Genomic DNA, 23,387 nt, shown 5'->3' with positions numbered 1-23,387 from the left:
GGCGGTCGCTGCTGCCGCGGATCCGGAGCGGAGGCGGAGCCGAGCGGAGTCTCTTCCCGCCCCGGGGGCGGAGGAGGAGGATCGGCTCTGGAAGGCGGCGCCTGGCCGGGTTTCCTTCCGCGCACGTGGGCGCCCGGGCCCCGGAGGAGAGCAGAGAGCCATGGCGGGCCGTGAGACCGGAGGGAAAGGCGCCGCCGCCGCCGAAGCCGCGCTGGGGGCCTGCCTGGAAGCGGTGCTGGGCAGCCGGAGCAGCGCCAACCGCGTCTTCGAGATCCTGGAGCTGCTGCAGGTAAGCGAGGCGCACGGGCGCCGCCGGGGGGACCGGGCGCACCGGCACCTCTTTCTTTTTGGGGGGTTGGTGGGGAAATCCCAGGAGCCGCATGACCCGAAGCAAAGAGGATGGAGAGGAGGAGCCATGTTCAGGAAGGGCAGCTGCCTCTGGCCACGAGTGGACACCAGTCTCAATGCTTCCCATGCTTGGGTAGATGGATGGATAGATGGATGCTGGGTTTAACTCAAAGGAGAAGCCCCACCGGGTTCGCAGGTGCTTACTTCCTGGCAAGTGTGGTTCACATTGCAGCCTTGGGCTGCTGACTCTCTCTCTCTCTCTCTCTCTCTCTCTCTCTCTCTCTCACACACACACACACACACGGACACACACACGCGCAGGCAAGCAGGCACACATACAGTCCAAACCAGCACCTCCCATAGTTCACCAGTGCCAGATTTATGTATAAGCTAAACAAGCTATAGCTTAAAGGTAAAGGTAAAGGGACCCCTGACCTTTAGGTCCAGTCGTGGCCGACTCTGGGGTTGCGGCGCTCATCTCGCTTTACTGGCCAAGGGAGCCGGCGTACAGCTTCCGGGTCATGTGGCCAGCATGACTAAGCCGCTTCTGGTGAACCAGAACAGAAACGCCATTTACCTTCCCGCTGGAGTAGTACCTAGTTATCTACTTGCACTTTTACGTGATTTCGAACTGCTAGGTTGGCAGGAGCTGGGACTGAGCAATGGGAGCTCACCCCGTCATGGGGATTCAAACCGTCGACCTTCTGATCGGCAAGCCCTAGGCTCTGTGGTTTAATACACAGCACCACCCGCGTCCCTTGTTAGCTATAGCTTAGGGTTCCCCTTTCTTGGCTTCCGTTTCCCACACTTTCGAAGCATGGAATGTAAACACAGACATGTGATATAACAATCACACATCTAGAGAATGAAAATACTGACAAACCATTATTCCATTATTGCATTAATCAAAACTTATTTACACTGTTGAATTTATCTTAATGCTGCCAGTGTTTTCAGCTGTACACAATTATTTCCCATATATTCAATAAACGTTTTCCAATCTTCTCTAAACGTATGTTCTTCTTGTGCTGTTGTTCTATATGTTAAGTCTGCAAGCTGAGCATATTCTTCTTTGGTTGGGACCTTGCTGGTTTTCCATTTTCCCTCCTTCCCATTCCCATACAGGATGAGCAGAAGGAGATTGTCTTGTGTGCCATCCGGACCTGCAGCCGCCTCTTTGGGTCTTTGCTTGAACGGGGAGAGCTCTTTGTTGGGAACCTGCCTCTGGAAGAGCCATCTCTGCAAGGTGAGGATGAATATCTGGGCAGGAAACTGGTCTAGGGGGGAAATTGTGACGGGCACCACTGGTATTTATTTATCTATTGCTTGCCTCCTAGGCTAGGTCACATCATTAAAACATATCATTTAAACCAGTTTAAAACAACTCTGTGGTTGATACGCAACCAGCTGAAGACCAGTGACTCCTTCTATTTCTGATATACAGGTGTAGCTGCCAATACAGTGGTACCTTGGTTCTCAAACTTAATCCGTTCCGGAAGTCTGTTCCAAAACCAAAGCGTTCCAAAACCAAGGTGTGCTTTCCCATAGAAAACAAATGGATTAATCCGTTCCAGACTTTTAATGACAACCCCTAAAACAGGAATTTAACATGAATTTTACTTTCTAAGGAGACCATAAAATGAAAGCAATAAACAATGTACTGCAGTCACACAAATCAATCAGTGGCTGAACGGGGTTCCACACAGTCACCAAAAAAAGAGAGCTGCAAACAGAAAAACGCAGAATAAATAGCAAAAACAGACAGACCTCAGCGTAACACTCAAAACAGAAGTGTGGCACTCAAAACGGAGCACATTCGGCTTCTGGAAAAAGTTCGCAAACTGGAACACTTACTTCTGGGTTTGCAGTGTTTGGGTTCCAAGTTGTTTGAGTACCAAGGCGTTTGAGAACCAAGGTACCACTGTATTTATGCAGTCAACACAGCTCTATCTGAAATGGATATTGAATAACAGTATCCATGAGTTTAAAAAAAACATGTATAATTAAAGGACTCTCGGACTTATCTAATGTACAGTGAAATAGGTGGAGCACTCTTTCCCTGGGAGAAACACTCAGAAATTGTTCAGCAAAATAAGAAACCCAAACAAATTCCTAACAAGAGAGGTCATCCATAGAATAAGGTTGTTGAACTTGAAAATCCTGACAAAGATCTGTTTGCTCATTCGTTTCTTTCTTTCTTTCTTGACTATAACCTGAACTTGGTTGAGTGATAAACATTTGATTGACAAAAACCCCGTTCGTCATTCCCATCTGCCTTCTCTCTTTTCTCCCTCCCCGTTGGGCCCACACCCCCATTTTCTCATCTTGCCACCTCCAGAGAGTTACAGTGCAGAAGACAAGTACAAAATTTGGATGAGGCATCGATACAACAGTTGCGTACATTGTTTGGGGGAACTGATGGGCCATGAGTCTTTCCAAGTCCAGGTGAGTTTTGCTGGGGTGATGAGTTTGGCTACATGACTCTGCTGTCTGGGAGAAAGGCAGGGTATAAATAAATGTATAGGCAGCCCCCTGTTTATGCAAGTTTATAGCTTTGTAAACAAGCATTTTGGTTTCCCTGCGAATGTCCCAGTCCTCAAACACTCTGCACTTCAATCGGGAGAAAGCCGCACTCACAGAGCTCAGGCAATGCTGGATTTCGGCATTAATGTTGGCCCTTGTGGAAAGCTAACTGCTAAGAGGAAGGTACACTTGGCAAATCCACACCGTGATCGACTCCTGCCCGGAAACCAATGTCCCCACTGTGGAAGGAAGTGTGGATCCAGAATTGGCCTCCACAGTCACTTACGGACTCATTGTTAAAACCGTGTTTATGGAAGACAATCTTACTTGGCTATGAGTGATCGCCAAAGAAGAAGAAGAAGCAAGTTTAATATGTGCACAAGCGTGTATATGCTCATCGCTCCAAACCTGGAAGAGACTTGGAAATGTCATAAAGGCGTCACTGGAAAGGGTGGAGTGGGGTGTTTGCAGGCTTTTTCAATGGGTTTCAATTATACACAATTTCACTGGTGCGTGCAGTGCCTTGGAATATAGCCCCTGCGTAAACAGGAAGCTGCTTGTAATAAAAATAAAATAACAATAATTTATTATTTATACCCCACCCATCTGGCTGGGTTTCCCTAGCCACTCTGGGCGGCTTCCAACCAAATATTAAAAACAATACAGCGTCAAGAATGCTTGGGAAGGAGGCCGGCCGGGCAGAATGACCATCACGACTTAAGACTGTGGCTGCATTCGCACGTGCATTGCATTAGTTTAACTGATTATAAGGCTAGCTCTTCTGTCCTGTTTCCTGATGTTCTCTTTCCTTCTCCCCCTGTTTATTTAAAGGAATCTGCCCTCTGCACCCTGATGAAATTTGTTGAATTGGAAGCCAAGCACCCTCTGGTCAAGAACGAGTGGCGGTTTAACTTCCCGCGAGAACTTTTAAAAGTAAGTCGCACTTTTGATACCATCGACCATGACATCCTTCTGGACCGTCCAGGGGAGCTGGGGGCTCTGTTATGCAGCGGTTCCGCTCCTTCCTCCTGGGCTGTGTTCAGAAAGTGGGGGGGGGGGATGAGTGTTCAGACCCTTGGGCTCTCACTTGTGGGGTGCCTCAGGGCTCCATCCTCTCCCCCATGCTTCTTAACATCTACATGAAGCCGCTGGGAGAGATCATCGGGGTTTTGGCTGGGTGTTCACCAGTATGCGGATGTTACCCAGCTCTGCCTCTCTTTTAAATCAGAACCGCTGAAGGTGGTGAATGTCCTGTGAGGGTGGTTGGAGGTGTTTGGAGGATGGATGGTGGTTAACAGATTGAGGTTGAATCCAGACAAGATTTTTTTGGGGGGGGATGGGGTGGGCGGGTGTGGGGGACTCCCTGGTCATGACTGGGGTAACTGTGCCCCTGAAGGACCAGGTGCGCAGCCTGGGAGTCATTTTGGACTCACAGCTCCCTTTTTGCCATCACTTATTCCCTCTTCGTCTCTGAAGATTTGTTTATGGTCCAATTTGGGATTAACATAAAGTACTCCCCCCCCCTTCTTCTTCAAGCATATGAATTCCTGTCCTAATCCTTTATTTAACAATCGTCTTCTATGTTGTCTCTTTATACAGGTTGCTTTGTAGCAAATAACAGCTAGTTTTTGTCTCGCCAAAATATGTGTTATCGTAATTTGTCAGTTTTTATTGTTCAAACCATTAACATTCAAAGAGAGCGATTTTAAATCCATCATTGATTCTTTTTATACAGCTTAAAGTCATTTTAAAAATTTGTAATGACCTTATTTACTATCTTCTTCCTCCCGCTATTCCACCTGCTTATCTCCTAGTTCCTTTTTGTATTTCCTCCAAAATGCTTCTGATTTTATTGGCTCTACACATCTTTGCTTTATATGTAAAAGAAAGTCCTTCTGGATATTCCCTTCTCACAGATCATCCTTTGTCCTCTATTGGCCTGTTTTAGGGTTCTTCCCTCTTGGGGTATTTTGTTTCCTTAAGCATCCTTTTATCACCCTCTTTTTTGAGGGAGCTTAAGGATTGGCACTAAGAAAGCAAGTTTGTTGTTTGTGTATCGCAAGCCAGCTCACACGTGGCTCTCCAGATGTTGCAGAACCCCTAACATTCATAAGTTCTGACCATAAAGGTAAAGGGACCCCTGACCATTAGGTCCAGTCATGGCCGACTCTGGGGTTGTGATGCTCATCTCGCTTTATTGGCCAAGGGAGCCGGCGTACAGCTTCCGGGTCATGTGGCCAGCATGACTAAGCCGCTTCTGGCGAACCAGAGCAGCGCACGGAAACGCCGTTTACCTTCCTGCCGGAGTGGTACCTATTTATCTACTTGCACTTTGACGTGCTTTCAAACTGCTAGGTTGGCAGGAGCAGGGACCGAGCAATGGGAGCTCACCCCATCACGGGGATTCGAACTGCCAACCTTCTGATCGGCATATCCTAGGCTCTGTGGTTTAACCCACAGCGCCACCCGCGTCCCTTCCAGTTCTGACCATAGCTGTCAACTTTTCCCCTTTTTTAAGGGAAGTTCTCTTATTCCAAATAGGATTTCTTGCAAGAAAAGGGAAAAGTTGACAGCTATGGTTCCGACCATTATCCATGCTGCCTGGGAATGATGGGAGCTGGACTACATCAACATTGTTGGACAGCCACAGGTTTTGTGGCATTGCTAAAGGTCCATTTGGGTCAGCATTTTTGTTCCAGCTAACCAAATGGCCTGGGAGGTATGCAAGCATGTAGGAAGGCCTTGCTTTGCTTGGTTGCTTGTTTTCATAGTACATGGCATTCAGAGATACACTGTCTCTGAAAATGGAGGTTCTGTTTGAGCAAGAAACTGCATCTCGGTGAAATGGGTGGAGTGTTGAGTGCAAAGGGATGGGCGGTATGATGGTTCAGCTAATATTGCCTGCTGATCTCCTGGCTTCCTTTCCTTGCATTTTTCTTTTAAAAATTATTTTTTGCTAGGTGGTTGTGGACGGCTTAATCCCGGTGGAAGATAATTCTTCGCTCTTGATTTCTCGCTTCCAAGAATACTTGGAACATGATGATGTCCGGTTCTTTGTGATGAAGTCAGTGGCGGAAAACGTGGGTAGCGTCATGCCGAAGACCAAAAAGGTACTGGAAAATGTCAGCCGGCTGCAACGAAGAGGCTGAGCCCAGGGTGGAGCCTTGTAAATGACGAGGCATGTCCATATAGATGAACAGGTGGTGCTTATCAGATAAGGGTCAGTCTCCAAAGTCTGCAATCTCCAGGAGCAGAGAAGAATATTATAATAATAATAATAATAATAATAATAATAATAATAATAATAATAATAATTTATACCCCACCCATCTGGCTGGGCTTCCTCAGCCACTCTGGGCGGCTTCCAACAAAATATTAAAATACCGTAATACATCAAACGTTAAAAGCTTCCCTAAACAGGGCTGCCTTCAGATGTCTTCTAAAAGTCTGGTAGTTGTTCTTCTCTTTGACATCTGGTGGGAGGGCGTTCCACAGGGCGGGTGCCACTACCGAGAAGGCCCTCTGCCTGGTTCCCTGTAACTTGGCTTCTCGCAGTGAGGGAACCGCCAGAAGGCCCTCGACGCTGGACCTCAGTGTCCGGGTAGAACGACATTATTATTAGTAGTAGTATTAGTAGTAGTACCCTGCCCATCTGACTGGGTTGCCCCAGTCTCTGAGCGACTTTCAACATATATAAAAACATAATAAAGCATTAAACATTTAAAACTTCCAGATAAAGGGCTGCCTTCAGATGTCTCCCAATGCATTATTTTTTTTACTTCTTTCTTTTTTTACATGCACAGACTACTTATTATAATGATGAAAAAATTCAGCTTGGAGAAATGCGCTAGGAAAGCATGGTTCTAAAGCAGCAGTAGCATGAAATCATGTTATTAGTAGTCGGATTACTTTTACTCTTATTATTATTACTACTACTATTTAGGGTTAATGGCTTCTAAACAGTTCACAAATTAAAAAGAAAACAATTGCAGATTGGCAACACCCCTTCACCAAAACACCGGATGATTCTCAGCACATGGTAACATGGAGGCAGGCTTTTTGCATCAAGAGAGGAAGATGTAGCCTTCTCTGAGTTGGGGAGAAATTTAACCGCTCATTAAAATAAATTGCGAGAAATGTTTTTGCCAGCTCTGTTAGAAATAAGGAGGGACATTTTGCTTGTTGCCGGGAAAAGATTCCCCATCCTGCTTTTTGATGCTTGTGATCACTGCCCAAAGCGGGGAACTTGCGCAACACCCTCACCTTGAAATCGGATATTTTTATTTTTATTGATTTTCCATTTTTAACAATATTATAACATCATATTACCGTTTGCAAATTTTAGCTCTGCTGATCTTTGGACTTCCCTCCGTTCCATCATTTGGTTTTTATAGAACACAACTTAAATCCGCACATTTATAACCGTCAAAATTCTACATTTATCTTAAATTATTTAAAAACAAAAGCACAAGTAGAAGGTTTATTCTTTTAAACGTTGCGAGCTTTATCGCTGTCCTGCTAGTGTCTTTATATGGTTACAATGATGGTCTGTGTATTGAACAAATTTACTCCACTCTCCCTGGAACGCTTGGTCCCTCTGGTTTCAGATTCTCCCTGTCAGCTTTGCCAATTCCACATACAGTGGTACCTCGGGTTAAGTACTTAATTCGTTCCAGAGGTCCGTACTTAACCTGAAACTGTTCTTAACCTGAAGCACCACTTTAGCGAATGGAGCCTCCTGCTGCTGCTGCAGCACCGCTGGAGCACAATTTCTGTTCTCATCCTGAAGCAAAGTTCTTAACCTGAAGCACTATTTCTGGGTTAGCGGAGTCTGTAACCTGAAGCGTATGTAACCTGAAGTGTATGTAACCCGAGGTACCACTGTAGTCCATCATTTTTGTCTGCCATTTGTCTATCGTCGGTAATTCTTGCTGCTTCCACTTCTAGGCTAATAAAATTCTAGCTGCTGTAGTAGCATACATAAACAATTTTTGGTCAACTTTTAATATTTCCACTCCTTTCATCCCCAAGAAGAATGTTTCCGGTTTTGGGGGGAAAGTATATCTAAACTTTTTTTTTTAACTCATTGTAAATATTTTCCCAAAATACTTTATCACAAGTCCACCACATACGATAAAAATCACCCTCTTTAACGTGACATTTCCAACAATTCTTATTACTCATTTTATACATTTTAGCTAATTTAGTTGGTGTTAAATACCAGCTATGCATCATTTTCATTATAGTTTCTTTCAATGCCATGCATGCAGTGAATTTAATTCCATCATTCCATAACTTGGACCAGGCTTCGAATTTAATATTATGTCCAAAGTCTTTTGCCCATTTAATCACCACCTCTTTAACCTCTTCATCTTTTGTATGCCGTTCTAAGTCATGCATTTCTGATAAGATTTTTATTTTTCCTCCCCACAATTCGGTTTCTAGCTTAGATCTAAAAGTTTCAAGGCCATTCTTCCTATTATCCTTTTTAAACACATCATTTATTAAATGATATTGCATTCAAGTTTGGTTCTTTGTGTGTCTTCCACGAAACAACAATGTGGGGTTTTTCTTCTTCTGCAGGTGCCACTTCCAGTGTACCAGAAAAATGCCTTTGCCCTCATTTCATCTATTTCCGTGCCGAGCGAGGAGAGCGAGATACAGAACTTCCTAGTGAGAAACAGTGAGTGAAATGTGGCAGCTGCTTGTTCGGACATATTTGTGTTAGGACTGGGGTGCTTTGACCCACGCAGCCCCCTTAAAGTGCTCGGCGACTCTACCTTTCCAGCGTTGGAGATTTCAGTGAGGCAACCCAAGGGCCACATTCACTTGAGAGCAGCTTTCTAGGGGCCTCAGGCTAGGGGTGGGCAGGGTCAGAGGCAAAAGTGACCAGAGCCCTTCATGCAGCAGGTTGCATCCCATCCTCACGAATGTCGAGAGTTTTCTACCTGTACTGATGCCTCTCCAAGCTCCCTGGCCTAGGAAGCACCAGACATTTGAAACAGCATCACACCACTTTCAACGGGCATGGCTTCCCCCTGAACATCCTGGGGACGGGGCTGTTGTTTGCTAATGGTGCTAAGAGTTGTTAGGGGGCAGCCTCACAGAGCTAAAATTCCCAGACTTATTATTGCTTATTATTTAGATTTGTATAATGCCCTTCATCCATAAATCCCAGCATAAAGGTACTAGATCAAAATGCAAAATGCACGATAAAAGCAAGAATGAAACAAAACAATAAACCAGTAAATCAGTAGTACAAACTGTAGGTAATGCAAATCACTGCCCTGTGATTTCATATATGAGTTTGTACTACTGATGAAGCCCAAGATGGTGAAACAAGGCTAATATTCCGGAAATCCTTGTCTTAGACTCTGTGAAAGGATTCTGTGGAACTGCAACAACCTTTCATGTGGATTGTTGGACTCTGTGAACAGACAGGTGGAATAGACACTTTCATATATATGGACCTTATGCATAAACTGATTACAGAATGAACTGATCCACTGGGTCTTCTACATTTTTCGTTGAACTTTATGAACTACTTCCGTTGAAATCTACAACTCAATACAATGAATAGGATATATTATTTTTTCAAACGTACAGCCGGTTACGTCTTGTGTGTTTATTGAATATGTTTCACATAACCAGAGGTTTGTTGTTTTGGGGTTTGGACTTTCTGCAGGCTGAATGGGCTCCGCTGCAGAGGTGTGGCTCCTGCCTTGCAGACTTGGTCACACTTTGCATTTTTGTTTACCTGACGGTCGTCTTCTTTTCCTCTCCCCCTGCAATAGCTAACCAGGAAGAATGGAAAGTCTCAAAGCTGAAGGTAGGTATTTTGGGCGGCTGAATGGAATTCTGTTTCTGCTCTTGTCTTACACATCCTGTTTTGTTTACAACAGGATGGGGAGGGTCGGCCTGGGTGGGCGGCCGACCTCTGGGGAGCATCTCAACTCACATCAGCCCCAACTAGCATGTCCCACGATTGGGTGTGGGGTTGAGGGCACCAGGTTGGCTAACTGGGTTCAGGGTTGCTCTCTGATGCAACTGTTTTGCACCTGTGCAGGTGGCTGTCTGAGTGTTTCTGTCATGAATTCTACTGATAGTGACCCACAGCGGATTCCAACATGTAGTTAGCAAAGTAAAAACCTAAACATGTTGCAGGATTCCCAAAAAATGGACCAGAGGCAATTAATATTTCGTCCAGCAGAGCTTTACTGCTATTGAAGGCAAATGAGCGCAATGGTCACAAATCCAATTCATTCAGGATTGGCACTGCCCATAAGAAATCCAGTTGCGGCAGACCTAACTTAAACTTACAATAACTTATACAGTGGTACCTCAGGTTACAAACACCTTAGGTTACAAACACTTCAGGTTACAGACTCAGCTAACCTGGAAGTAGTACCTTGGGTTAAGACCTTTACCTCGGGATGAGAACTGAAATCGTGCGGCGGCGGCAGTGGGAGGCCCCATTAGCTGAAGTGGTACCTCAGGTTAAGAATGGCTTTAGGTTAAGAACGGACCTCCAGAACGAATTAAGTTTGTAACCAGAGGCACCACTGTAATAAGACTAAAACCTTAATGCTCAGCATACTATATACAGAACACCACACCAGAAGGAAAGAGAGATAGAAAGTGAAGCCCAGATTCCTTCTGACCTTATCATTCTAGTCAGACAGAAAGAGATAACAAGCCCGGGTTAAGCAAGCCGTACTCAGCTTCTCTGAAAGAATAACCCAAACATCATGAACCTTTTGCTTGGTTCCAGTTTGTATCACACAGAGAAGCTTCCAGAACCCTCTTGAATTAATTAGAATAGGAAAGATCTCCACACATCAGATCGATACTTTCTGTGCCAAGAAATGCAAACTGATGGTTTCTTCCCGGAAGTGACGAGGGAGCAGGGATGGTGGCCGTCATAGGCTCCTTTTCTGGTCTTGCGTCAGTAGCCACCGACTGAAGTCCAGGCTAGCCATTCTCAAACTCTCTTCGTTCAGAGGGACTGCTCTGCATATATTCCTGTGTCAGCCAACCCCAGAGGATCAGCTGTAGAACCCCCTGTTGCAAAGCAATCTGCAGAATGTTCTAGGGTCTTCTGGAATGTTCTGGAATCCATTCTGGAACATTCCTCCCGTGGTTGGAGGTTGCTGGGGAAGAAAATGTGCTTGCTCTTATAAATCCTCTGAGGAAATCTGAACCCGCCGAGAAGCTTTCAAAGAATTCCCTGGTTTTCTCCTGGGACGGGAGTGTGAAGGCCGTAGTGGTCGATCCACGAAGCCCCTTTTGGTGTGATAATGCTTTCCAACATGAGCCCACTAAAGCCCAATGAACGCAAGATGGTTCCTGCGGAGACCTTCTTCCTCCATGTTCTTTCTGCCCTTTCTGTTTACAGGAGCACAGACGAGCTTTTGAGAGGATGTGGCTCGTATTTCTCAAGTACAAGGTGAGTGGCTGGTGCTGTTGAAGGTTTTAATAGAATTGTAGAATTAGAAGGGACCCCATGGGTCATCTAGCCCAACCCCCTGCAATGCAGGAATCTCAATTAAAGCATCCGTGGTTTTTGCTTTAATGTCAACAACTGCACGCTTTCATTACAGTAGGTTTTTTAATGATTTCTTTCAAGCGGTTTTACCCCAAAGAGGGCTCCCAGAGTGGTTTGCAGTGACCAAATATCACACCGGCCCCTCAGGCTAAAAAGGGACAGCGCAAAAGGGGGAAAAGGGAGATTTGGGAGGAAGGAAGGGAATGCAAAAGCTGGGCGCCAGTTCTAAAGTTCTTCATAAAGATCATCTGGAATAAGAACGGTTCTGGGAGAGGAGGAGCTGGAAGTTGTTGTTCTTCTAGCAGAGCTGATGGTGTGGCCCTGCTCCGCTTTCTTTCCTTTCCTCTTCTGCAGCCTCATGGATCATCATCCATGGTGGATGATGCTGGAAGGAAAACCTGCTTGACTGTGACCGTCTGACTATCCTTCCTCTCTCCCCAGCTACCTGGCAGCCTCTACAAAAAAGTGCTGGTAATACTTCACGACTCGATCCTCCCTCATATGAACGAGCCAACCCTCATGATAGACTTCCTGACGGTCGCCTACGATGTAGGTAGGTCGAGAGGTCGCGTTCTCCAGGTGTTGGAGAGTGGTGATGCTGGACTGGCAAGTCAGCTGTGGGCCATATGAGCTTTGGGGTGAACCTGAGTGGCCAACCTGGGGGCACAGGGGCTGCGAGAGGCCAGAGGAATCTGTGTCTTTTGCACTCCTGGCTAAGGAGGGTCTCTGGCTTGTCTCTGGCAAATGCCATATTTTTTGCTCCATAAGACGCACCTAGTTTTTAGAGGAGGAAAACAAGAAAAAAAAAATATTCTGAAGGAAACAGTGGATGTATGATTTTTGGGGTTCATGCTGTGGCCACAGACATGTGATTTGACGGTGAGTTTGGGGTAGCCCAATGCAAAAATCCATGTGGATCCGTGCTTTGTAACCACATTTTTGTGCCATTGCGGCCCCACGAAACAGTGGATGCGGGGTTTTTTTTGGTTCAGGCTGTAGCCATGGACATGCTATGTGATCTGATGGTGAATTTGGGGTGACCCGATGCAAAACTCCTGAGGATCCATGTGCTTTTACATCCCCCCTCCCAGGCAGCCTCCTTTATCACTAGTGTCCTTTATCTTCCTCCCAACCGCTTGCCGATCAGTTGCTCAGTGGCTTTGTTTTAACACCCCCTTTCCTCTTTCAAAAGAACCCCCACGATCTGCTTTTTGCCCCTGGGCAACTCGGCTCCAGGGAGCACGCATTCGCTCCATGAGACGCACAGACATTTCCCCTTCTTAGGAGGAAAAAAGTGTGTCTTATGGAGCAAAACATGTGGTAATCAGTCAGCCCTAAAGTGTTTTCTGCCTCTCTGCCAGCATGGAACTCGATGATGGTCCGTGTGGGCCTCTTGGTAGTCACCCTTCCATGCTGGGCTGCTGCAATGCGCTTGATGTAGGGCTGCCCCTGGAGACTGTCTGAAAGCTGTGGTGAACACAGGATTCGGCTGCTAAGTTGAGGGGGGGAGGGCAAGAATAAAAACGGAATTGGTAATACAAAATATATAATGATAATAATTAGCTTCAGCAAGGCAGCTGCATCATGTGCCTTCATCCTGTGACAACTTGGTAAAACATTCTGACTGCATGTCTTGTGAGTGGCCGAACTAGGATTTGTGATCCAGTATATGCTGTTGACTTATGTATGCAGGTTTTCAGCATTTTAGAAATTTGTTTCTAATATAATAATCTATTGTAATAATTTATTATTTATACCCCACCCATCTGGCGGCTCCCAACAGAATATTAAAAACGCGATCAAACATTAGAAACTTCCCTAAACAGGGCTGCCTTCAGATGTCTTCTAAAAGTCAGATAGTTGTTTATTTCCTTGACATCTGATGGGAGGGCGTTCCACAGAAGGGGCGCCACTACCGAGAAGGCCCTCTGCATGGTTCCCTGTAACCTCGCTTCTTGCAATGAGGGAACCGCCAAAAGGCCCTTGGAGCCTGGACCTCAGTGTCCAGGCTGAACGATGGAGTTGGAGACGCTCCTTCAGGTTTAAATAATAGCATTCAGTCCACACGCATGTGTAGTTCTGCTTACGAGTTAAGAGCCTGGTTCCTACCCATTTGTTCCTTCCCCAATAACGTCCCCCCCCCCCCCGGGCTTTCCCTGATGCATAAGACTGAACCCTATTATTACAGAATTCCTGCTTTTATAATATATACTGTTTTCGGTTGTTTTTCTGGTGGAAGGTGGTGGACTGGAGGTTTTTTAAACAGGTTGCATGGCCATCTGTCAAGTATTCTTTAGCACTGCAGGGGGTTGGACTAGATGACCCTCGGGTCCCCTTCAAGCTCTACAATTCTGCGGTGTGGTTATGGTTTTTTAAAAAATTGGCGTATTTCTGTGTATTGCTTAGAAAAAAATTAAGCAGTTTATAATTGCTTTTAATTTTAAGTAAACGAATGAATGCTTCTCTCACAGGTGGAGCAATCAGCCTCCTTGCCTTGAACGGGTTGTTTGTCCTGATTCTGCAGCATAACCTGTAAGTTTCCCCGGCTCCCTGGGATGTGAGCCACTCTTGGGATAACCATGCATTGAAGCCCTTTCGTATGCTGAATGGGCGGTGTTTGGCGAGTGAACCTTGGTTAAAGATCTTGGTTGTTGCCATCTCTCACAGAGATAGGGAGTTACAGATAGGTAGCCGTGTTGGTCTGCCATAGTCAAAACAAAAAAATTCCTTCCAGTAGCACCTTAAAGACCAACTAAGTTAGTTCTTGGTATGAGCTTTCGTGTGCATGCACACTTCTTCAGATACACTGAAACAGAAGTTGCCAGATTCTTCTATATAGTGAGAAGGTGGGGAGGGGTATTACTCAGAGGGGGGTGGGAATGGGTGATTGGCAGATAGCTGTGTTGAGCCCGTTGACGACTCTTAACGACTGCAATAGGTCTTACAGGAAAAAGCAAGGGGTGAGAAGGTGAAAAATGGCTTTGTCATGTATAATGAGATAAGAATCCAATGTCTTTGTTCAGACCAGGTCTCTCCGTGGTTTTAAGTTTGGTAATAAGTTGCAATTCAGCAGCTTCTCTTTCCAGTCTATTTCTGAAATTCCTTTGTAGTAAAACAGCTACTTTGAGATCTTTTATAGAATGTCCTGGAAGATTGAAGTGTTCTCCTACTGGTTCCTGGGAGATTGAAGTGTTCTCCTACTGGTTTCTCTGTCTTGTGGTTCTTGATGTCGGATTTATGTCCGTTTATTCTTTGGCGTAAGTTTTGGCCTGTTTGTCCAATATAGAGAGCTGAAGGACACTGTGAGTCGTCAACAGGCTCATCACAGCCATCTGCCAATCACCCATTCCCACCACCCTTCTGAGTAATACTCCTCCCCACCTTCTCACTATATAGAAGGATCTGGCAACTTCTGTTTCAGTGTATCTGAAGAAGTGTGCATGCACACGAAAGCTCATACCAAGAACTAACTTAGTTGGTCTTTAAGGTGCTACTGGAAGGAATTTTAGAGATAGGGAGGCCAGCTCAAGATGCTAAATGTACAGGGACATTGTACAGGGAATGTGCAGGGCCCTCGCTCTGTATCTGCGTCAACTGTGGGAGCCATGAAGTCATGGCAAAGGCTTGCAGCGCCACCTGGTGCCTCGCTGACCGGCATGTCTGTGCCTTGCAGTGTATTAAGTGCATGACCTTATATGGTGTTGTGTTCCCTCTGGGCAGTAATTACCTTATATGGTGATGGGTGTTGTAAAGCCATGATCGGGCGATGTAACGTGAGACGTTGGCAGACGGCCATTCAGGCGGTTAGACAAAGGATAATAAAAATATCGGACAGGAGAGAAGTTCGAGTGAGCTGCCCTCCACCCTGGAAATACTGCTGTCTCTCTGTGTGTTTTTTCTATGCTGTGCCCCACTTTTTGACGGCTGGTTTCCGTCAGTCAACCCCACGCGAAACTCACCTTTTGCAAGCCGAGTTGCGCCCAAACATCTATCGTCAACCGCATTATAGAAGCACCATAAGTAAAACACAGAACACCACACGACGCAGTGCAAAATAATCTTTAAGTGACTGGCTGGACAAGAGAGTTATGGGCAGCTGGACAGGGGTGCCTGCATGAAAAAAGTATTTAAAAGACTCCTGGAAAGCAAAAGCGAGAATTCCTACCAAATTCCACAGCACTTGGGAACAGTGAGGCTAAATCTCCAATTTCCGTAGCGCAGGAGACAACTAACAACCCTTATCCAAATTTTTTTTGGTGATCGAGCTAGGCTTTATAAGAGCTCAGGCGATCCTTAAGAGCTTTGTGTATTAACTCTAGAGCCTTGAACCTGGCTGGGTAGGCGTAGGTTATTTATTTTTTAAGAGATGAATTTGAGATTGGCTTTGAACCAAAGAGCTACTTCTGGTTGTTCTTGCCGGAGCTCCTGCTTGTTGCGCTAAACTGTGGTTTGGTGTGAAGTGCAAACGCAGCTGCTGTGTTAAAGGAGAGTTTTCACTATCTTTGGAGTCAGTAGTCACTCAGTTCTGTAAGAGGATTCAGCGACGCAGCTTGCCTATCTGTTTTGGTCTCCATAGGGAATATCCGGATTTTTACAAGAAGCTCTACAGCCTTCTGGACCCATCCATCTTCCACGTGAAATACCGTGCCAGGTTTTTCCGTTTATTGGATTTATTCCTGTCTTCCTCGTAAGTACGCACATGACCAAAATACCACAAGGCTCTTTTGTCTCCTGCTTGCTTAGGCTTTGATCAAGTAACTTGAAGGCTCATTTCCCCCTTGGCTGTTTCCAAAGACTGGCCTAGCCCTCCTAAAAACTTCTTCATTTTCTTTGGCAACAGAGAAGACAGCTTTGAGGATCTCTTTTCAGTAGGTTTTAAATGCACAAAGAACCTCCGAAAACCCACCCACCTCCTCCAAAAAACTAAACACCCCCCTCCACTTCAGTTACTTTGATTTTAGTTGCTGGAGTACTTTTGAAAGGCCTGCTTTTCTCAGCAGCATGCCTTAAACATAATTTGCAATAAGCAATTGGCAAGACAGGTGCTGAGATTGAGAAGCAGGGGAGAAAAATATATGGGGGGAGCTGTGTTCCGCATCATGTTTAAATTATGCAAATAAGTATATTTGCATATTTGTTTTATTGCGTGAAATTTATACCCTGCTTGATTGTGACCAAAAAACAACAACAACCCTCCAAAGTGGTTTACAATTTGAAGAGTTGTGTGCCCGAGTACACAATAGAATCCGTTCTGGAAGTCCGTTCGACTTCTGAAAACGTTTGAAAACAAAGCCTTGGAAGCGCCGTCGGACGTTCAGGTTCCAAAGAACGTTCGCAAACTGGAACACTCCTGGGTTTGCGGTGTTCAGGAGCCAAAACGTTCGAGTTGCAAGGCGTTCAACAACCAAGGTGTGACTGTACTGATATTTAGAGGCCTTTTCTTTGAGTGACCTTGTACTGGGCTTGTGTGATGGTGGGGAAGAGAGGAAGAGAGTTTTCACCACCCTCTCCTCTTCCCTTCCATTAGGCACTTGCCCGCATATCTGGTGGCTGCCTTCACAAAACGACTCTCTCGCCTGGCACTCACAGCACCGCCTGACGGCTTACTGATCGTCATCCCCTTCATCTGCAACCTCTTGCGGAGGCATCCGGCGTGCAAGGTCCTCATCCACAGGCCCGAAGGCCCTGCAGGTAAGAGGAAGGTGGCACAACCTTGAACCATTTCTGGACAAAGGCAAAGGCAGGGCTGAGCTTTTCTGTGAGTGTTCTTTTTGCCTCTGTCCAAAATTGTGGGACGTGCACATGCACATAGCTTGCATCAAAGGGGCGCCAACCTTTTGAACCCTATGGAACAGGGGTCGGCAAGGCTTACCGCGCATGGGCCGGAATCCTCCCGCGGAGATCCTCCGTGGGCTGGGCTGGCGCAGCGCGACACCTGAAATCGCATCTACGCATGTCCGCGGTGCCAGAAATTGCTTCTGCACAGAAGTGATTTTCAGCGCTGCAGACGTGATTTCCGGTGTCTGGGCATGCGCAGAAGCAATTTCTGGAGCCACGGAAGAGAGTCCCTGTGCCGTGCTGTGCCAGTTTAGTGCAGTGTGCGTGGACTCAGTGAGCGGGCGGCTCGTGGGCCGGTTAAACGACCTCCGTGGGCTGCTTCCAGCCCATGGGCCTTAAGTTGCCGCCCCCTGCTATGGAAGTAGGAAAGCCTGGAGTTTTTTTTAGTACTGTTTATTTGATATTACCGACAACGAAAAAGTATTTCCAATCTTAATGCTTTCATACCATGCATTCAGATACTCAACACAAAACTGTCCCACCTTTCCTCAAAATCAGCATTCCTTTTTATTTTTTGAAGGAGTGAACTTATCCATTCCGGCCACTTCCAAATGTTTTATTAGCTGCCAGAGTGTGTTGGCACTCCTGTTTTCTAGGTACCTTTCAAGGGAGAAGAAGACAACCCCTTTCACCACATCATAAATAAGGGAGGCTGTTTTGGGTGGGGCCCTCAGAGGCTTTGTCGGCATCGGGAAAGACCTCAAGAGAGCTCTGTTGTGCCTGAGGGGGCACCAGGCCCTCTGGCCTAGATGAAATATATGCCAAATTGTCTGGGCAACCTCGTCATGCCAGCTGGTGACCATTGGGACTGGTAGGGTGGAAGGCAAGCAGCCCAACAACAGCAGAGAGAGCCAGAGTTGATGACACCTAAAGGCATAAAGGGACGCGGGTGGCGCTGTGGGTAAAACCTCAGCGCCTAGGACTCATCAGGTCGGCGGTTCGAATCCCCGGGGCGGGGTGCGCTCCCGTTGCTCGGTCCCAGCGCCTGCCAACCTAGCAGTTCGAAAGCACCCCTGGGTGCAAGTAGATAAATAGGGACCGCTTACTAGCGGGAAGGTAAATGGTGTTTCCGTGTGCTGTGCTGGCTCGCCAGATGCAGCTTGTCACGCTGGCCACGTGACCCGGAAGTGTCTGCGGACAGTGCTGCCCCCGGCCTCTTAAGTGAGATGGGCGCACAACCCTAGAGTCGGACACAACTGACCCGTACGGGCAGGGGTACCTTTACCTTTACCTTAAAGGCATAAAGCAGGGAGGCCAACAGTAGGTGGCGCTAGAGCCGGTTCTGAGGTGTATCCTCTTGGGACACGGGCCTCACATTTTTGCTGGTAATGGCGTTCTGTGTTTCCTTGTAGAGATGTCAGAAGATCCCTACTTGATGAGTGAAGAAGAGCCTTCTGAAAGCAGAGCGATGGAGAGCTCCCTTTGGGAGATACAGGTACGTTTCTGGGTATCTGAGCGGCTTCCTTGTGTGCTGGTGCCAGGTTCCAGTGAGGGAGCCTGTCATGGGGGAGCCTGGTCACACCCACTCCAAAAGATGGCCCCGGGGCCACAGCCCTCCCCAGCCTCTCCCCTTGCTACGCCATTGATGGGCTGCTCTAAAAGTGATGCAGAAAGCGCTGGTGGGATTCAGCACTGTGTACCTCTTCAGCTTGGCCTGAATCTAGAAAGCCAGGTCACCAGAGAGAAAGGCTTTGCAGAGACCTCTCCCTGATGTGCTTGCTCTCTGCATGCAGGGAGCTCTTCGCATCAGGCAGCATTTGAAAGCATGACTGCATTCCCTACTTTCAGAAGTGGAAGAGTCCAGAATTTCACCACTTGGTTTTGCCTAAAATGTAGAAAATGTCTAACGCTTGCCTAGGGAGACACAGGCAACTGCAAACGGGAGCGGGTAGCCCTTCTCTCTAACAAAAGGGGTGAGGAACATTTTTCACCCAAGAGCTAGATTCTCCTTGGGGCAATTTGTGGGTGCGGCAACTGATGTGAATTCTGTCTTTGCACAATGAACCCATTTTGCAGGTGGAGGATGAGAAAACAGTGGCTTCTGTAAGGCCACTGTTAATTTTAATTTTTTTTATTGAAAATATTTCAGTTGAACAAAATAAACTGAAAAATAAATGAAAAAAGTAACAAGTAGTATGTAATTTTTTAAAAAACAACCCCCCCAAAGCAAAACAACATTATAATTCTATACCTACTCATCTAGTACAAAGCTATACATATGAAACTTTTATTCTAATACATATCCATTTATTTATAACCTACTATAATTTTTAAAATGTTTTCCAAATATAATATTTGTCCATACACAGTCTATGCCTATAGACTCTCAGATCGTATGTAGCAAGAGTTGTCATGTCTTCTATCCATTCATTAAAGGGAGCCATAGATTTATGTTTCCTGTGGATCAATATCAGTCTTTTCTCTGTAGTGAGGGCATGTAGAATCCTTTTATGTTAGCCAGTTGTCACATTCCGTGTAGTAGGTAGATAATTTAAAATAATAGTACCCTCTGGCAACGTTAACTCCCCCCCCCCAAAGTAATATTTGTACAATCTAGTAAAGGTAAAGGTACCCCTGCCCGTACGGGCCAGTCTTGCCAGACTCTAGGGTTGTGCGCTCATCTCACTCTATAGGCCGGGAGCCAGCGTTGTCCGCAGACACTTCCGGGTCACGTGGCCAGCGTGACAAGCTGCATCTGGCGAGCCAGCGCAGCACACGGAACGCCGTTTACCTTCCCGCTGGTAAGCGGTCCCTATTTATCTACTTGCACCCGGGGGTCCTTTCGAACTGCTAGGTTGGCAGGCGCTGGGACCGAGCAACGGGAGCGCACCCCGCCGCGGGGATTCGAACCGCCGACCTTTCGATCAGCAAGCCCTAGGCACTGAGGCTTTTACCCACAGTGCCACTCGCGTCCTGTAAAATCTAGTACTCTCTCCTAAAACTTCATAAGCGTAGGACATTGAATAAACATATGTGTCAAAGAAGCATTATCCTTATTGCGTTTACAACCTGTTGCCATAGATAGTCCCTTTCTAGACAAAGCCACCATGTGAATTTGTGGCAAAATTGAGGTTTGGACAGGGGAGCCTATCCCAGCTTGCTGACAGGAGTGTCTGTCAGAAGCAAGTCGGCAATAACTCACTTGGTATTAGTGAAGTTAAGTCTTTTTTCAAAGAAACAAAACGGCCCAGGAGGCCAGGCCTAGTGGGCACAGCAACCCTTCCCCTTCCTGCAGTTGTGAGGCCTGCCTTCCCTCCACTCTCTTAAGTCTCCTCCTCTAGGTCCTTCCCAAGCAACCTGAGACTTCTCTAACTGGTCTGTCTTTGCTGCGCCTTCTTCATACCTCTTTGGGAACTGGGAGGAGGGGAAGACAGCCTAGTTTCCTCACCAACCGGACTCTGGCTCTTGGTTCCCCTCCCCTCCAGCCTCTGCTTCTGCCTTTGCTTCTGGATTGCTCCCCGCCACACACTCATCCTGCTCACTAAAGCCTGTCGCCTCTCCAGCTTCCGGCACGTCCTCCTCCCAGTCTGCTCCCTCTTCTCCCTCTGACCACTCATCATCGTCCCACCACCAATCCCATGGCTCTGAATCTTCTTCCCTTGGGCGTTCCCCAGCTGGTGCCTCCCACCACTCCTCTGTGTCCAACCAGTCCATGACACTTGCACACTTAGCTGCCGTATCTCGCCAGGGATTTGCCGGGGCCACTCTAGCAAGGCCTTGACTTAAGCTGACAGTGTGTTCTGATCTTCCCGGCGCCTCAGACCCTGCAGAGCCATTACCACCCAGAAGTGTCCAAGGCTGCTACCACAATCAACACATCACTGTCGGAGATGGAGGACGACTTATCAGAACTCCTGGAGCTGACGGCCTACGAGGTAACCGATGCTCTTTGTGTGAATGCAGCAGTGTGTGTTGTGAGAGTGAAATTCCAGACCCCCTTTTTAAAAACAAAGAAGCTGTGCATCTCCAGTGTTTTCGTTTGCAGAATCGCTAACTTATGTGCTAACTTTGGGGGGGGGGGGACTTTTTCCAGCCTGAGGGCCCCACCTGGCCAACCTGCCTCTGGCCATATTCCAGTAGTGGGCGGGGCCAGAAGCAAAAGTGGGCGGGGCAATGGGATGCAAATGTCACCATTGCACAGTAAGCTAGTTTCTTCATATGCAAAGAAACACCTCTCTCTGTCTTATATCTAGGCAGGCAAAGAGTCAGTGTTCAATCTGCCCCGCTGGTGCTGTTTTCCCAGTCAAATTTGCTCCACCGGGGTGGGCAGAGGGAGAAAATGGGGGCCCGCAGCATTGGCGAACCAAATTGCAAAAGACTGATATTTTGTCTGCCTTTCTCTCTCTCTGTGTCTCTCTCCCCACTGCTACCAGATCTTTGATAGGGATGTAAAGAAAGAAGCCACAGAGATCCCACTGGAATTTCAACAAGCCCGAGGTCTGTTTGGCAAGAAGGATGATATTTTTGCTGAATATTTTACATTGGGATGATTAAAAAACAACAACAACTTGTAGTGTTGGAAATACTGTACAATAAAGCTTTGCTTTTGTTATTTAAGAGATTGCACATTGCTTGCATCCCTGGGGTGGCCGGTGGGGATGGGAAACAGATCATACCATTTCAGACTGTCTGGTGGGTGTGAGAGAATGATGATTTATTCAAAACTGTATCCAACATAATTCTCCCCACTGGTACAAGGGCTAAGTTTTAATGTTGTGCAACCCTGCAATTCAGAGTGCACAATCTCTTGTGCAGTAAAAGTACCAGCTACTTGGTTTATGCATGCAACCCCAATCTCCGAGTGGCGAGAGACTCTGGGGTTATGGTGCTGCTTACCCTGGTCCTCAGTTCCTTTGGAAGGAAGGTCAGCAGAGACTGGTGCCTTCAAGATGCATGGTTTCATTTATGCTTATATACAACCTGAGTAGGGACGTGGGTGGCGCTGTGGGTTAAACCACAGAGCCTCGGACTTGCCGATTAGAAGGTCGGCTGTTGGAATCCCCGCTACGTGGTGAGCTCCCGTTACTCAGTCCCTGCTCCTGCCAACCTAGCAGTTCGAAAGCACGTAAAAGTGCAAGTAGATAAATAGGTACCACTCTGGCGGGAAGGTAAACGGCGTTTCCGTGCGCTGCTCTGGTTCAACAGAAGTGGCTTAGTCATGCTGGCCACATGACCCGGAAGTTGTACGCCGGCTCCCTTGGCCAATAAAGCAAGATGAGAGCCGCAACCCCAGAGTCGTCCACGACTAGACCTAATGGTGAGGGGTCCCTTTACCTTTACAACCTGAGTAGGGTGTATGGGGTGTTAGGGGAGGGTGGGGCTCAACCAGGTGACGGTGGCCGATGGGTCTCAAACCTTTGGAGAGTTAGGGACTTCCCCTCCATGTGAAGACAGGCTCCAGCGCATAGAGCAGACAGGATCAATAGTGCGTTCAGCTGTCCAGAAGGCGCTTTGTGCACATGCTCTAGAGCAGTGGTGGCCAAACTTGGCCCTCTAGCTGTTTTGGGAAAGTTCCCATCATCCCTGGCCACTGGTCCTGTTAGCTAGGGATGATGGGAGTTGTAGTCCCAAAACAGCTGGCGGGCCAAGTTTGGCCAATACTGCTCTAGAGAAGGTGGTCCATCTAATAAAAGGAAAACTCTCATCTTGTCTTAATCTGGCCCAGCTTGTCCACAACGTTTGACGACCCCTGATGTAAAGCTTCAGGTACACTGATGGTGTATGTATATAATAATAATAATAATTAATAATATAATATATTACTTGTTTGTTTATTCAATTTATATCCTCCACTTCCTCCCAAAGGAGCTCAGGGCAGTAAACACGCCAAAAATAAAAACATTTTTAAAAGCATTCTAAAAAACTGGTTTTGAGGTTGCCAGGAATCTCTTTCAGCGATCAAATGTCTGACTAAACAGGAATTTATTCAAATTCCTCCTGGACATTCCACAAATGAGGAGCCACCACTGAAAAGGCCCTGTCATGGGGCTAAGGCAATTGGCTGGCTGGTGTGAGAATCGAATGCTGGACTTGTTGGGCCGTTGGCCTGATTTTGCAGTGGCTTCTTAACGTTCTTAGGTCGCAAGTCCAAGTAGGGCACTTAGGAATAGCCAAACATTTTCGATTCATTTTC

At 46.8% G+C, this 23,387-nt stretch overlaps 1 protein-coding gene across 1 annotated transcript; it reads left to right on the top strand.

The window, feature by feature from the left end:
* The first annotated feature begins 87 nt into the window (after positions 1 to 87).
* Positions 88 to 21,811, top strand: NOC4L (nucleolar complex associated 4 homolog). Its single transcript, XM_077920305.1, has 15 exons — positions 88 to 289; positions 1,474 to 1,594; positions 2,687 to 2,793; positions 3,703 to 3,804; positions 5,832 to 5,981; positions 8,455 to 8,554; positions 9,666 to 9,700; positions 11,267 to 11,317; positions 11,858 to 11,969; positions 13,888 to 13,948; positions 15,993 to 16,103; positions 16,944 to 17,107; positions 18,607 to 18,689; positions 21,016 to 21,129; positions 21,628 to 21,811. Exons 1-15 carry the CDS (start codon positions 161 to 163, stop codon positions 21,742 to 21,744), a joined length of 1,557 nt encoding a protein of 518 aa, XP_077776431.1. The 5' UTR covers positions 88 to 160; the 3' UTR covers positions 21,745 to 21,811.
* Positions 21,812 to 23,387: the final 1,576 nt, after the last annotated feature.

The sequence above is a fragment of the Podarcis muralis genome, chromosome 16 (genome assembly GCF_964188315.1).
Source record: "Podarcis muralis chromosome 16, rPodMur119.hap1.1, whole genome shotgun sequence".
Taxonomy (NCBI): domain Eukaryota; kingdom Metazoa; phylum Chordata; class Lepidosauria; order Squamata; family Lacertidae; genus Podarcis; species Podarcis muralis.
Note: the sequence above shows the minus strand (reverse complement) of the source record. Positions and strands in the feature narration are given on the sequence as shown.

Excerpts from the sequence above, each read along its gene's own strand:
- NOC4L (XM_077920305.1), top strand. The coding sequence starts at position 161 with ATGGCGGGCCGTGAGACCGGAGGGAAAGGCGCCGCCGCCGCCGAAGCC. Across the intron at positions 9,701-11,266 it reads GGAAAGTCTCAAAGCTGAAG|GAGCACAGACGAGCTTTTGA; the intron begins GTAGGTATTTTG and ends TTCTGTTTACAG. Across the intron at positions 13,949-15,992 it reads CTGATTCTGCAGCATAACCT|GGAATATCCGGATTTTTACA; the intron begins GTAAGTTTCCCC and ends TGGTCTCCATAG.